The following is a 14,223-nucleotide window of genomic DNA, read 5'->3' on the forward strand; positions in this document are numbered from 1 at the left end:
CGGCAGCAGCAGCAGCAGGTCCCGGCCCTGGCCCCACGGCCCCAGCCCTGCCGCCCCAAGCTGCGCCCTGCGCTCTCCGCGCTGCCTGCGCCCCCCGCTGCGCTGCGCTCTCAGCGCTCCCTGCGCCCGCTGCGCTGCGCCCTGCGCCCTGCGCCCCCCGCTGCGCCCTGCGCTCTCCGCGCTCCCAGCGGCTCAGCTCGCTCCTCTGAGCGCCCGCCCCCGCCCCTGCCCCGCAGGCCCGCCCCCTGGCGGCCACGCCCCGCTCTGCAGCCCCGGGGCAGCCCCCAGAGCGGCCGAGGCCCAGGGCGGACCCTCGAACTTGCACATGGTTTGGAGTAGACCAACTCCAAGGTCCCTGCCGGCTCTAGATTACGGGCCTTAATCGATCTGAAGGGGCTCCCCTCCCCCATTTTACAGATGGGGAGGGGCACACCGCTAGTTAGTGCCTGGGGCAAGATTAGAACCTAGGTCTTCTGGGCTTCAAAGGCAGTGCATTACTGGGAGGCAGTTTAACTGGGCAGGCGGAGTCCTGGATGTTGAGTTCAGATCTTGCCTGGGACACTGTGACTGTCTCAGCTGAGATTCTATGTCAAGGACTTCCTAACCTTTAAAGAGCTCCGTCTGTCAAGGCTGGCCACGCCACGTGGGTCAGGCCCTTCCCTTCTCTGGGCCTCAGTTTACCCTTCTGTAAAACGGGAGTAAGGAGGAGACTGGACCAGACGCCGCGTTTCGTCCTCTCTGGATCTTTGGGAACTGGCCAGAGATTCGTAGCCGCCTTGCGCTGCGCTTGTCGGGGGGTCTCCAGAAGGCTTGGACAGAGCCCAGGAGCCCATAACTCCGGGAGGGCATGGATTGTTTTGTCTGGGGCTTGGTATCTCAGGGCCTGGGAGACGCCGGTCATAGAAGTGGCTTAACATGTGGTCACTGACTGAGCGTGGAGCGGGGATGGGGGACCTGCCTTGGGACAGGTCACTTAGGCTCAACAAAAGGAGAGGGTTGGCTCGACAACGGCCGGTGGGAGGTCCCTGACATCTTAATCCCTGCGTTCTATTTACAGATGGGGAAACGGAGGCTCTTGAGCTGAAGTGACTTGTCCAAGGTCACAGAGCCCAGAGAGGATAACGGATGTCCTGGGCACCCAAGGGTCCGGTTTCACCCGCTTCCACCCCCCCCCAACCCCGGGTGGGTTTGTGTGCGTGTGGAGGTTGGGGGTGGTAGAGGCGCAGCTCGGGCCTATCCAGATGTGGGTTGGCAGAGGAGGGTCAATGCTGAGCCCGGCCGGGGATGGGGTGGGGGAGGGGGTGCCTCACTGGGCCTCATTCTCCCCGAAGCAGGGCCGGCTCACAATGAGGTTTTGTCTGCCCGGGGCCTGCCCAGTGCTCTCTTCTCTTACATATAGAATCGGATTTTGCTGGAGGCCCCAGCTGTGCGCTGACCAATTCTTCTCTGGGGGAGGGAGAAGGGGATAGGGTGGAGGGAGGGGGAGAGCACACTAATAGGCCTATTCTTTCCCGGCTGAAAAGCCCAGGAGGTCTCTCTTCCTCTGCCGAGACCCTGAGGAAGACAATTGTTATCTCTGCTCCTGCCCTCCCTACACCCCTTCCCCCAGGACTAGCCCCAGAGTCAGACCAGGCAGCTGCCCCTCAGCACCAGGAAGGGTCCACTGCCCCCAGATGTCTGGCCAGCCAAGCCTAAGATTGAACGCTTAGGGATTCATTTCTTTGTGTAAAGCATTGCCCCCCTTAGAAGAGGTGGGTTCATGTTGTTGAGAGAGACCTAAGCCCAGTATAAGGAGAGTGGGATTTGAATTGAGGCCCTCCACCTACTGGCTGCACTGACCACAACAGATCGGTCTGTCTGCCAAAGCCCAGGCACCCCTTCCCAGACTCAGCTTCTTAAAAGCTGCAGGATGGCAAAGGAGACAGACCAATCATGGATCCAAAATGGGTCCATGCGCCCCAGGTTAAAGAGCCCCTGGAGAGAGTGCAGAATGTAAAGCCTCCTGGGACACTCGAAACCCCTGACAGGATCATGGAAATGCACTTTATCTGGTGCTTCCCAGAATGAAGAGGATGGGTGCTGGGTGAGGAAGGGGGGAGGGGCGGAAGGGCCCTGCCCAGTCAAGTTCCTTTGAGGAGGGCAGAATTTGGAGCCAGTAGGGAGGTTTTTGTTCAAACACCCCCCCTCCCCCCCGGCATTCTGCTGATGAGCAAACCAAGGCCAAATGGGCTAGGGATGTGCCCCATCTCTGGAAGCAAGACAGGGAAAAGAGCCCCTTCCCCTTCGAGCCAACCCTGAGAGGGTCCTATCCCAGTGCCCCCTGTCCCACTAAAGGGGGCCCTGCAGCAGCCTTGCCCAGGCTCCTGCTGACAGACAAGGTTGACACTTCCTCCTGTGACTGGGTGGGGCTCTCTGTGTGGGGGCAGTCACCTTGCTTGGCCATTGGCCCCAGAGCTCATGCCTTCTCAGGCAGAGAGAAGACAGAGCTCAGGACAAAGGGGTGGGGGAGACTGAGGCAGCAGCAGGAGCCAGAGCCCTTGGTCCCCTGCTCTCCAGTTTCACCAACACCTCCCAGGAGCCGGTGCAGAGATGACCTCCCAAAGTCCAATGCCTGGGCTTGGGGACCTGTGGCACTTCCTGGGGTGTCCAGGAGTGGGGGGCTGGGGCTGCTTCAGCAAGAGTCAGAAGACATGAGCTCCCACTTGGGACCTGCTGCAACTTGACTTTACACCCATGATATGGGTCTTAATTTCTCCTTTGTTTAAGGAAAAAAATCGAGGGCACCAGACTAACTGATCTCTGAGGTCCGTCCGATGCTAAATCCTCTTTTATAAATTCTGAGAACTCAACTCTCTTAACCCCTATCCTGCCTTGGTTTTGGGCCGTGTACCCTTTGGGGGGGGGGAGAGGAAGGGAGGAAGAGAGGAAGGAAGGAAGGAGGGAGGGGAAAAGAAAGGAAGAAGGAAGGAAATAATTTATTAAGGTCTTACTATGTGCCAAGTTCCTTATAAATATTTTCTCATTTAATCCTTACAAAACCCTAGGAGGTAGGGTTCTATTAGGGTTATGATCTCTATTTTACACATGAGGAAAGTGAGGCAAGCAGAGGTTTGCAAGCAGTGGACCTGTCTAAGGTGACACAGCTAGTAAGTAACTGAGGCTAGATTTTAACTCGGTGCTTTATTTACTGCAAGACCTAGATGCCTTTGGCTGGGATGGGTTCAAGATCTGGGGGTCAGAAGATGGGTTCTCTTTCATTGGGTTTGAGTGAGAATTGATGCAAAAGGCCCAGGGCTCGGGGGTGGAGATATTCTGGATAGAAGAAAGCATGTGAGCAAGTGCCAATGCATATGTGTAGGTGTTTATATTGGGGTTGGAAGGCGAGGGGTGGGACACTGTCTACTCCAGTGAACCCAATCGAGTGGATCTGACCCTCCCTCACTCCCAGGGCTCTACTAGTGAGACTTGCTCAGCACCTGTGATAGTCCCAGAACACACTGAGAAGTAAGACTCACAAACTGTTCCAGCACCATTTTGGGATCCCCTCAAAAGCCCTTTTTTCATCGGCTGTGGCCAGAGAAGCAGTGGGGCACCATGGAAAGCTCCCTGCCTCAGGATCAGAGAATCTGGGTGCAAACCCAGCCCTTGATGTTTATGACCTATGGAATCTAGGGCAAATCACTAAAACTCCTTCCCCCTCCATTTCCTCATCTGTGAAAAAGGAGAAAATAAAAGGGTCGGACTAGGTGATCTCTGAGCTAGAAGCAGAAGGAATTTTCTTCTCTATCCTATGCATCTTCCATTTAAATGGTACATATGGATATTGACATTAAATGTATATATCGATAGTGATACATTGTTTCTTCCATTAGACTATGAGCTCCCTGAGGGCAGGGACTGTCATTGTCTTTCCAGCACTCAGCCCAGTGCCTGGCACCCAGTAGGCACTTAATAAATGCTTATTGACCAGGTGATTGGCTAAACCACTTCTTTATGACATAAAGCTGGAGAGATGGGACTGATGTGGGGTACAGCCCCCAGTGGAATCTGAATTTGACAGCAGCCTTTTGGGGCCTGGGGTGGGGAAAAGGATAATCTCTAATTCCCTGACCTAGATGTTCATGGCACCACCCCTTTCATCGGAGGTGTCTCCCCTCCTGTGACTTTGGGGGAGTTGCTCTCTCTCTCTCTCTGGACCTCAGTTTCTTCATGTGTAAAATAAGGGGAGGAGGCTAAATGACTGCCAAGGTATCTTCCAGCTCTGGCAGTCTGTGTTTCTCACTGGATGTGTTACTGGGGCTACTCCGAGGGGCCACAGCACAATTCTTGGAGAACCCATACTATGATTAGTTAGGTCAGTGCAAAGGGAGAGCCAACTCACCTCCCTAAAGGGCCCATCAGCGCCACCTGCTGTCTGAAAGGAGAACATCCTCCTGCTTTGGGCTCTGGGATTCATAGAATCATAAATTTAGGACTGGAAGGGGCATAAGAACCCAACCCCCTCATTTTTTTTTGCAGGGCACACAGCTAGTACGTGTCAAGTGTCTGAGGCTGGATTTGAACTCAGGTCCTCCTGACTTCAGGACTGGTGCTTTATTCACTGCACCACCTAGCTGCCCCCTCAACCCCCTCATTTTACAGAAAAGGAAACTGAGGCTCCGATAAAGGGCCTCTCCTCCATGGGTTTTCATATCTGCTCCATCAGATTTCTCTTATTGGTCCAGTTGATCCTTCTGTTTCCCTTGCAAGATCATCATACATATCCCATCTTCCATCTCAGGTGAATCCAGAGCTCTGTCCTAGGCACTCCTCTCTCTCTTTCTCTCCCTCCCTCCCTTCTCTCCAACACTCTTTTCTCCGACCTCTTTCTCTCATCAGTTCCAAAGGTTCAACGGTCATTTCTACAAGGTAACTTCCAAATTTTATCTATATCTCCTAACTTCTCATCTCTCTCCCGAGCTGCAGTCCCACATCTCCCATGGCCTGCTTGACACCTGGACCTTGTGCTTCCACAGGCATCTCCAACTCAACATGTTCACAGCAGAATCCATTAACTTTTGTCCCAGAGTTCTCTTCCTCCCTGGTTCTCTAATTCTGACCAAGGGGTCACCATTCTTCTAGTCAGCCAGGTTTGCAACCTAGGAACTCTCACCAGCTCTTCACTCTCACTCAGTCATCCAATCAGTCACCACGTCTTGTTGATTCCTACTCCTCAACATGTCTCAAACTCTGACCCTTCTTTCTTTCTTTCTTTCTTTTTGGTGAGGCAATTGGGGTTAAGTGATTTGCCCAGGGTCACACAGCTAGTGTGTTGTGTCTGAGGCCAGATTTGAACTCAGGTCCTCCTGAATCCAGGGCTGGTGCTCTTTCCACTGCACCACCTAGCTGCCCCTCCGCCCCTTTATGCTCACACCACAACCACCCCAGTCCAGGCCACATCCCACCTCTCACTGGGGCTGTTCCAATAGGTTAATTAGTCTTCTTGCCTCTAGTCTCTCATTCTCCACTTGCTGCCAAATTGATATTCTCATAGTACAAGCACAGCGATGTCATTTCCTTGTGCAAAACAAGTTTCGGTAGTTTTCCTTAGCCTTTGGGACGAAATGCAGACTTCTCTGGAATTTAAAGCCCTTGAGGTCTGGCTCAAGCCTATCTTTCCAGGTTGACTATCCAGCATTTCCCCTCATACAAATTATGGCTGAACCAGACGGGCCTAATTGCTGTTCTCCATACACAAACTTCATCTCTCATCTCTGTACCTGTAATGCCTGTAATTCCATCCTATCTCCCCCTCTGTTGCCTCATTTTTTTTGCTTATCCAGGACACCCCCTCTTGCCCCTCTCTGGGCTTGTTGCTTCTGTGTACCAACTCTCCTACCCCTCCCCCTCATCTAAAATAAACTACTGTTTGCCATTGGAAGCTCTTTAGAAGTAGGCCCCTTTCTAACCTTCCAGGGTTCTCACACTTCATTCCCTGCCAAGTATTCTATGATCCAACAGTGCTGGCCTGCCTACTGTTCCTTGAATACAGCACACGCCATCTTCCATCTTCATGCTTCTGTACCTACCGCCCCCCACCCCATGCTTAGAAAGCTCCACGCCCTTCCCTCTGCCTCTTTGTACTCCGGCTCTTGTGACCACCTTCTACACAAGGCCTGCTTTTCCAATACCACCTCCCATCTACTCTGTGTGTATCATGTACATACCTCATTATTTGCACGCTGTCTCCCCCCCCCCCCAGGGTGTGGGGGCTGGTTTTTTCTTTTTACTTTCTCTGTATTCCTTGGTGCTTAACACAGGACCTGGCACATCATAACAGCCAGTGTTTTTTTGTTTTTTGTTTTTTTTTTTAGTGAGGCAATTGGGGTTAAGTGACTTGCCCAGGGTCACACAGCTAGTAAGTGTTAAGTGTCTGAGGCCGGATTTGAACTCAGGTACTCCTGACTCCAGGACCGGTGCTCTATCCACTGCGCCACCTAGCTGCCCCTACAGCCAGTGTTTGTAAAGCACTTTAAGGCAAAGGGCTTTTTGCAAAGTGCGTTACAAACATAGCATTTGATTGTCACTTGAAATCTGGAAAGCAGGTGCTGCTGTCTCATCGTGTCTGACTCTTGGTGACCCCATTCGGGGTTTTCTTGGCAAAGATCATAGAGAGGTTTGCCATTGCCTTCTCCCATTCACTTTATAGAGGAGGAAACTGAGGCAAACAGGGTTCCTAGATCCACTGTCCCAGCCAGCAGTCAGAATAAAGGCTTAGCAAATGCTCATTGACCAAGAGACCTTGGGAAAGGCCAGTCTGATGCAGTGAACACAGAACATAAGCTCTCTGAGGTGGAAATGACTTCGTTTTCGTCTCTGAATCCCAGACCCCAGGACAGTGCCTGACACTAGCAAGTGTCCCCCACCTGTCCCCAGGGCATGCTGGGAAAAGTCACTCACACCGAGCCTGCTTCTACAACCAGTTTATACACAGCTCTATACAATATACAGAAACCTTTATATACAGATAGATTTATAGAATAAGCAATATTAATTTGTCTCTCCTTTTTTACAGTGATATTAGTCTGGATCTTTCATACATTAGGTACAAAAGTCAGGTGGGAATGGCACATAGAGTGCGTGACTGTCTGTGGGGGCCAGAGGCGGGGCGAGGGGGATGAAGATGGGGGGCCTGGTTGCTTCCTTAGTGATTGCATATGGAGGTTCTGTCGGCCCTTAGAGAATGAAGCAGCTCAGGGCCACCGAGGGCAGGGATCTGAGGGGGACGTGGAATGGGGGCCACGCCACAGGTGGGGGTAAAGGTGGAGGTGGGAGGTGGCTGCTCCTGGCTGGCCCAGGAGAAGAGTGGTGACCTTTCACCCTGAGGCTCTCTGCTACCAGAGGCAGAGTGGAGGAGGGATGAGCATCTCTTGGGAGCGTTTGGGGGAGAACCTGCCCCTCCCCAGCATAGGGGAGCCTTGGGACCCTGGACCAGCCAACCTGGCCCTGTAACACTGTGTGACTACAGCCTTCGGGGAAGGGATGGGGGAGGGAAAGGGGTGTGGTGGGGACACCTGGGGCTCTGCAGCACCCAGCTAGCTTTGCCTCTGGGGCAGAAGTTTGGCAGGCTGAGGCAAGGGGGCGGGCGCAGGCAGCCTTATGGAGAGGGGACTTCAGGACAGGCACTGAGTCCCATCCCACCACCCTCAGACAGAAGCTCAAAGTGGGAGTAGAACCTTAAAATCCCCATCACCTCCCTTCCGTGCCCACAGTGAGTCTGCTCCAGCAGAGCAGGGGGTCCCAAGGGATGCAGATGGGGGACAAGGAGGATGAGGAGGAGGTGACAGAGCCTGGCTCTCACTGTGAGAGGCACCGATACCCATCAGGGCTCTTCTTCCTTGGCCTACGCGGTCCTACTGCCCAGGTGCATCATGGGACATTCCCTTCTTTTCAAAGTGCTCAGCATGGAACCTCAGGAAAAGAAGGGACTGGGGTAGCTATGGAGCCAGGCAGAGAGCAAAGAAGGGCCCTCCCCAGGGGTGACTTCACTCACTGGCATCCTGATGCCATCTATGGGAAGAGGCCAGGCCTCTGAACCAGCCCCAAAGAGACACTCCAGGGAAGGGAACTGAGGCAGAATCGGGAGGGGAGACATGGAGACAAGAGAAATCCTCTGCCCTAGCCTGGGCAGGCTGGCCAGGAGTCTCTAAGCAGCTGTGCCCCATGATCAGAATCCCCAGGGGGAGGGGGACTGGGAGCAGGAAGAAAGCAAAAGGTGCAGGAAATAGGGGGAGAAAGGTGTGGACCGAGAGCGAGGCAGAGGTGCCGCTGTTTCCCTGGACCCCGTGGGGGCTGGCACACACACATGCACACACACACGTAGACACACACATGCACAACTGGCCAGCTCATGCCAGCTCACTGTTCTCTCATCCAGAGGGCTCGGGCAAGGGCCAGTGGTGTCAAAGTCTCTGGCTCCCTCACCCTTTCCCCAGTTTTACCCCAAATTCAGCAAGGAAAATGCTGGCTGTTGGAAACACTCAGAGACACTGGGCTTGGCCCTGGCCTTGCCCCTTGGGGGCTGGGGGGAGGAGGCTCAGTCTCTGATGGGCACCTCTGTGGGCATGGCAGCATGTGGGAGGCCATAGAACTCTCCCATTTTGGAGGGTCCTCAGGCACCCCTTTCTAAGGCAGCCCAAGCAGGCCTTCATGCCCCCTTCTTCACAAGGGCCAACCAGGGCAGTATTCCTAGGCTCATTGGAGTTTCCCTTGCTGCTAATGGGGGCACAGGACCAACAGTGGGGACAGACAGCAGCCTCCTGGCAGGAGGTCCCTGTCCAAGGGACTGGGGAGGGAGATGCATCCTAGGAGTGAGGTGGCCCAGCCACAGGGCAGGGAGGAGGTAGCAAAGGGTTTTGTTTCAAATACTGGTATCCAAGGTGTCTGGACACTGGGGGAAAAGGGAAGCAGGCAAGGACCCTCTCTCCAAAAGCGCCCTGAGCTCTGGGAATGCATGCAGTTGGCAGGGAGGTAGGGAGGGAGGGAAGGAGGCCTACGAACAACCCAGCAAGCAGCGGACATGCCTGCTTTCCCTCCTCTCTGAAGCAGTACCGCTCACCATGCGACTGGGGCTCAGCTGGGGGATGTTGCAGAGGTTGGAGAAAGGGATGAAGGAAGGGGGTCGCCGCTGCCACAGCAGGGACCAGTGGGCAGCTCCGGTGTCAGTCAGGAAGGCCCATGAGTGAGAGGTTAGTACAGAGAGGTGCCAGGTCCTCTGACCACCCTGCCCCTGACACCCCTGGTCTGCTTGCATGGCCTAGCTGCCCCCAGGACTGTGGAGGTGCAGGGACCAGCAGCCATCCCCTTCAGAAAGCTCACATCAAAGTCTCAGGTTAGGCTGCTGTCTACACTTGCAGGGTCTGAGAAGCCTTCCACGGTGGGGTGGGGGACAGGGTGAGTGCAACTAAACAGGGGTGGCCCCAGGGCCTGAGAAGGGAGCTGGGCCCAGAGGACTCCCTCCTCTGAACAGCACTGGGGAGGAGAAGGGGAGCTGGGACGGGGAAGGGATGGACCTGAAAAGTCCCCGAAGGAAGCCCTGGGCCAGGCCCACCCCGGGGGGAAGCACCCAGCCTGTGGGGAAGGGGGGACGGGCCAGGCATTAACATCTTCAGTGGAGCCTGGCGGCTTCTGTAAACATACACAGCTCGTGATTGCGGGACTGTGACCCAAACTGGGGACCGAGGGACCAGGGTGGCGAGCCAGCAGGAAGTCCCGCTTAGGTGCCATTACAGATCCGGGGCTTTGGGGCAGGGGATGAAACGGGAGAGTAGGAGAGAGAAACCACTACTCTATCCTGCCCTCTTCCCGGTCCCCAGGCTCTGGGCACCAAGAGGGGGACGAAGTACCTGGCCCTGTGGGGCGGGCCCTTGCGGCTCTTCCCAGGGTGGGGGTGGGGAACAGGGTCCTTGGGGCTCCTTCTCCCCAGGGTGGTCTGGTGGGAGGGGGGGGGGACGTGGGGGCAGGGCCCTTGGGGCTGTGGCCCAGATGAACAGCAAATGAGAATTCCTAGAAGCCCCGGAGAGGCCGCTCCTGGAGGGGGGAAGGGGGAGAAATGGGCAGCCAAGCGCTGCCCGGCGCCTTCCTGGCCCCTTCACAGATACGGGCGGTGTTGGTGACCCCTGGATTGCTCACCTCCCTCCCCAGCTCAAGCGGATCCCGGGGCCTTCGCTGCCTGGGGCTGAGGTAGGGAAACGGACCCTGTGAGTGCACTCTCCTTCTTTGCTGGCAGCGGGCCCCTCCCTCTCCAGCAGCACGGTCCCGAGGGCCCCAGTGGCCCTCAGGTGATGCTTCCAGCCGGGCCGGCAGGCAGGCAGGGGATGGCGCCCCCAGGCCTGGGGCTGCGGCATGCTTGGTGTGGCGGGTCCGAGCTCCCCCGCCCCCAGAACTAGAGGGCCGAGATCATGAGGTCGTCCTGCTTGGAGGGGCTGGCGGTGTGGCCGGCGGGAGAAGTCCGGATCTTGTCCGGCGCCAAGCACTCCTGACTGCTCAGGCCGGTGGGGGTCAAGTCCATGAGCTCCCCTGACGAGCTGAGGGGGAAGGAGGGCGACACCGAGATGCCCGACGAGGGCTCGGTGGAGCCGGCGAAGAGCCGGGGGGGCTTGGGCACCAGGTTCGGCTCGTACTGGGCCCGCAGCAGGATCTCCTGCTCGCTCACCGACTTGGGCAGCGCGCCGTAGTCGCCGCTGGGGCTCTCGGACAGCATCATGCAGTACAGGTCCTGCAGGGAGCTGCTCTTGCTGTCCAGGTTGAAGAGGCTATCGATGAACTCGGCGAACTCGAGGACCTGAGGGCTGGGCGAGTCCCCCAGCCGCCCGTTGTGCAGGGTCAGCTCCCCCCTGGCCGGGGCCGGGGAAGAGCCACCCTCCTCCCCGCTGGAGCGCCGCCGCGGGCTCTCCCCGCCGCCGCCGCCGCCCAGCCCGGCCTCCAGCGGCTGCGTGTCCTGCGAGTGTTTGGACAGGCTGTCGGCGGCCAGCAGTTCTGTCCTCGAGCTGAGGGAAGGGTTCTCCTCGGGGATGGCCGGGTCGATGTAGAAGCAGTGGCCCTCGTCCCTCTCCATGACCGCGTGCAGGCTCGGGGAGCCCCGGATGCTGCGGAAACCGGAGGAGCGGCGAGAGTCGAAGCTGTAGATGGACTCATTGTCCGACAGGCTCTCCATGGTGGCGAGGGGGGCCCGCCGGTCCTGCAGCTCCACCGACAGGCGCTCCTGGGTGGTGAGCAGCAGCAGCTCCACAGGGTCCTTCCTTGCGGGGGACAAGGCCTTGGTCTCATAGAAACCCTCCAGGCTGATCTCGGACTGGGACTTGCTCCTGCCAAGTTCGGGGTGGAGCAGGGGTGGGGGCAGGGAGGGCCAGTCGGTAGGAGGCTCCTGGAGGCAGTGGGTTCTGCCCCTCAGGAGGTAAGAGGAGGCTCGTGGCTTAGGAGGCCAAAGAACAGGGCGCTGGCCTCTCGGCCCATGACCCTGGGCAAGGGCAGGAGGACTCCTGTCAACTCTGGGGTCCTGGTCCCCATGGCCAGGGAGGGGCACCAGGCAGGGTCCAGGTGGGCACCCCTGGGGTAGGTGATGTGCTCATTGGGTGAATGCCTAATGGAAAAGGCGTCCCTTTACTGACTTAATCTTGGGGTGAAAGACCAGAGGGAGACAACTGCCACCCCTCCACCCACCCACACTCACCAGCCCCGGACCCTGTCCCAAGGTAGCCCAACCCTCCCAAGGAGTCAAAGCGGAACTTACTTGATGCTGCTGCTCCTCAGGGCAGCTGGTGGAGGCTCCAGAGAGTGGATGGTGGTTCCTGGGGGGCCCGTGGGCAGGGGCTGCTGCTGGAAGATGAGCTCTGGGGTCAAGTCCACCTCAGTGGGACTCACCATGACCTTGGCTGCAGACAGCAGTGCTGTCTTGCCCTTGTTGTAGTTCTCCAGCACCTGGGGGAGAAAGGCCAGCATTACTGGTCAAGAAAGGCCCTGGATGGGCCATTGGGAAGCCAACCAACCACGGGCTCAAGGCTGAGCAGACTCTGTCTAGGACAAGGCCAAATCCAAGTCACTCTTGAGGGCCTGTAGTCTAGCTAGCACCATGCTAGACTTGGAGTCCGGGGCAGCTAGGTGGCGCTGCAACGGCTACAGAACTGGGCCTGAGTGAAAATCTGGTCTCCGCTCTTCCTAAATTCAAATCTGGCCTCAGGCACTTACTAGCTCTGTGACCCTGGGCAAGTCCCTTAACTCCATTTGCCTGTTTCCTCAACTGTCAAATGATCTGGAGAAGGAAATGGCAAACCACTCCAGTGTTTTTGAGAGTCAAAGAGTTAGAAGCAACTGAACAGCAAACAAAAGACTTGGAGTCAGAAGAGACCAGGGCTCCAATCCTGCCCTGGGCATTTACTAGCTAGCTGACTACAGGCAAGGCACTTTCCCTTTCCAAGCAAAAGTTCCCTTTTCTGTAAAACAGAGGCAATAATACCTATCATATTTGTCTCTCAGGTAGCTAGGGTCAGATGAGATGAAGCACTTTGCAGACATTAAAGTCCAATTTATTTATTTATTTTATTTTTTGCGGGGCAATGAGGGTTAAGTGACTTGCCCAGGATCACACAGCTAGTAAGTGTGAAATGTCTGAGGTCGGATTTGAACTCAGGTCCTCCTGAATCCAGGGCCGGTGCTTTATCCACCGCACTACCTAGCTGCCCCCCTAAAGTCCAATTTAAACGTTAGCCATTAGCATTAGCCTCCAAACATACTAAGCCTAATCTGCTCTTCTACCCAAGGCCTGTTATCCCAAGGCCTCTACCTGGTGTAGACATGATTGGCTTGGGCCAGGTCCTGCCAGGAAACAAAGGCTACAGGGACAAAGAATAGCATATGAGGAAAGCAGGGTGGATCTGGAGTCAGAGAATTGAGGCATAAATCCAGGATCTGCTCATTACCTGAATCACCTCCCTGAACCTCAATGCTAAATGAGAAGATTGGCCTAGACCAGAGGTATTTCACCTTCTTGGTGTCATGGACCCCTTGTACAATCTGAAAAATCCTATGAACCCTTTCTCAGAATGTTTTGTTTTGTCTTGTTTTTTGGTGGGGCAATGAGGGTTAAATGACTCGCTCAGGGTCACACAGCTAGCGTCAAGTGTCTGAGGTCGTATTTGAACTCAGGTCCTCCTGAATCCAGGGCCGGTGCTTTATCCACTGCACTACCTAGCTGCCCCCTCTCAGAATGTTTTTAAATGCATAGTACAGAATTACAAAAAACAAACAGCAAATTAAACAAAGTTATCAAAAGTTTTAAAAATTCATCATTAAAGATTTATTAAGTGCTTCCTATGTGCCAACTAAAAAGAAGTTCTCCAGATTGACAGCCTCTGGATTAGACAATCTTTAAGGTCCTATGGCCAGCCTAGTTGGGTGTACAGAGCAGGGGTTTTTATCTGCAAACTTTTTTTGAAAAATAGATTGAGAACTTCGACATAATTCAACATAATTGGTTTCCTTTGTAATCTAACCTTTTGTTTTGTGCATTTGAAGACATTATTTTGAGAAGGGATCCATAAACATCACCAGACTGTCAAAGAGGTCCAAGACCACAAAAGATCAAGAACCCCAAGTATACGCATAACCTGCTGGGACTCAGGACAATATACTTTTCAGTCATGGGCAACTCCCTAACAGTTCTAGAGGAGCTGTGACCTGTATCAGTGCTGGATACCTTTACAACAGAAAAGTAAGAGATTCTTAAAGTATCACCACCTGGTGATGGTGTTTTTCTTCATCATGATCTTCAAGAAAAAAGATGCCATGTTTTTTTTTTTTTTTTTTTTGCGGGGCAATGGGAGTTAAGTGACTTGCCCAGGGTCACACAGCTAGTAAGTGTCAGGTGTCTGAGGCCGGATTTGAACTCAGGTACTCCTGAATCCAAGGCCGGTGCTTTATCCACTGCGCCACCTAGCTGCCCGATGCCATGCCTTTTTTTTTTTTTTTAAGTGAGGCAATTGGGGTTAAGTGACTTGCCCAGGGTCACACAGCTAGTAAGTGTTAAGTGTCTGAGGCTGGATTTGAACTCAGGTTCTCCCAACTCCAAGGCCAGTGCTCTATCCACTGCGCCACCTAGCTGCCCCGATGCCATGCTTTTTTAAAGCCTTTCCAGATGGGGTCCAGAGACCCCAGCACAAATTGCAGTCCTGCCACTACTTTGTGGTG

General features: G+C 54.9%; 1 protein-coding gene across 8 annotated transcripts in view; it reads right to left on the reverse strand.

Annotated features, from left to right (window-relative positions):
- Positions 1-9,629: 9,629 nt before the first annotated feature.
- Positions 9,630-14,223, reverse strand: part of DAGLA (diacylglycerol lipase alpha) — a 69,008-nt gene continuing 64,414 nt past the window's right edge. For 5 of the 8 annotated variants that reach the window (XM_043970725.1, XM_043970724.1, XM_043970726.1 and 2 more), the window contains 2 exons: positions 11,771-11,958; positions 9,630-11,345 (listed from right to left, as the gene is read on the reverse strand). In XM_043970725.1, the coding sequence (XP_043826660.1) occupies positions 10,424-11,345; positions 11,771-11,958 (1,110 nt within the window). In that variant the 3' untranslated portion in view covers positions 9,630-10,423. The remainder of the gene's footprint in view (positions 11,346-11,770; positions 11,959-14,223) is intronic. The other 3 variants (XM_043970730.1, XM_043970731.1, XM_043970732.1) reach the window with 3 other exon arrangements.

The sequence above is a fragment of the Dromiciops gliroides genome, chromosome 6 (genome assembly GCF_019393635.1).
Source record: "Dromiciops gliroides isolate mDroGli1 chromosome 6, mDroGli1.pri, whole genome shotgun sequence".
In the NCBI taxonomy this organism is placed as follows: Eukaryota; Metazoa; Chordata; class Mammalia; order Microbiotheria; family Microbiotheriidae; genus Dromiciops; species Dromiciops gliroides.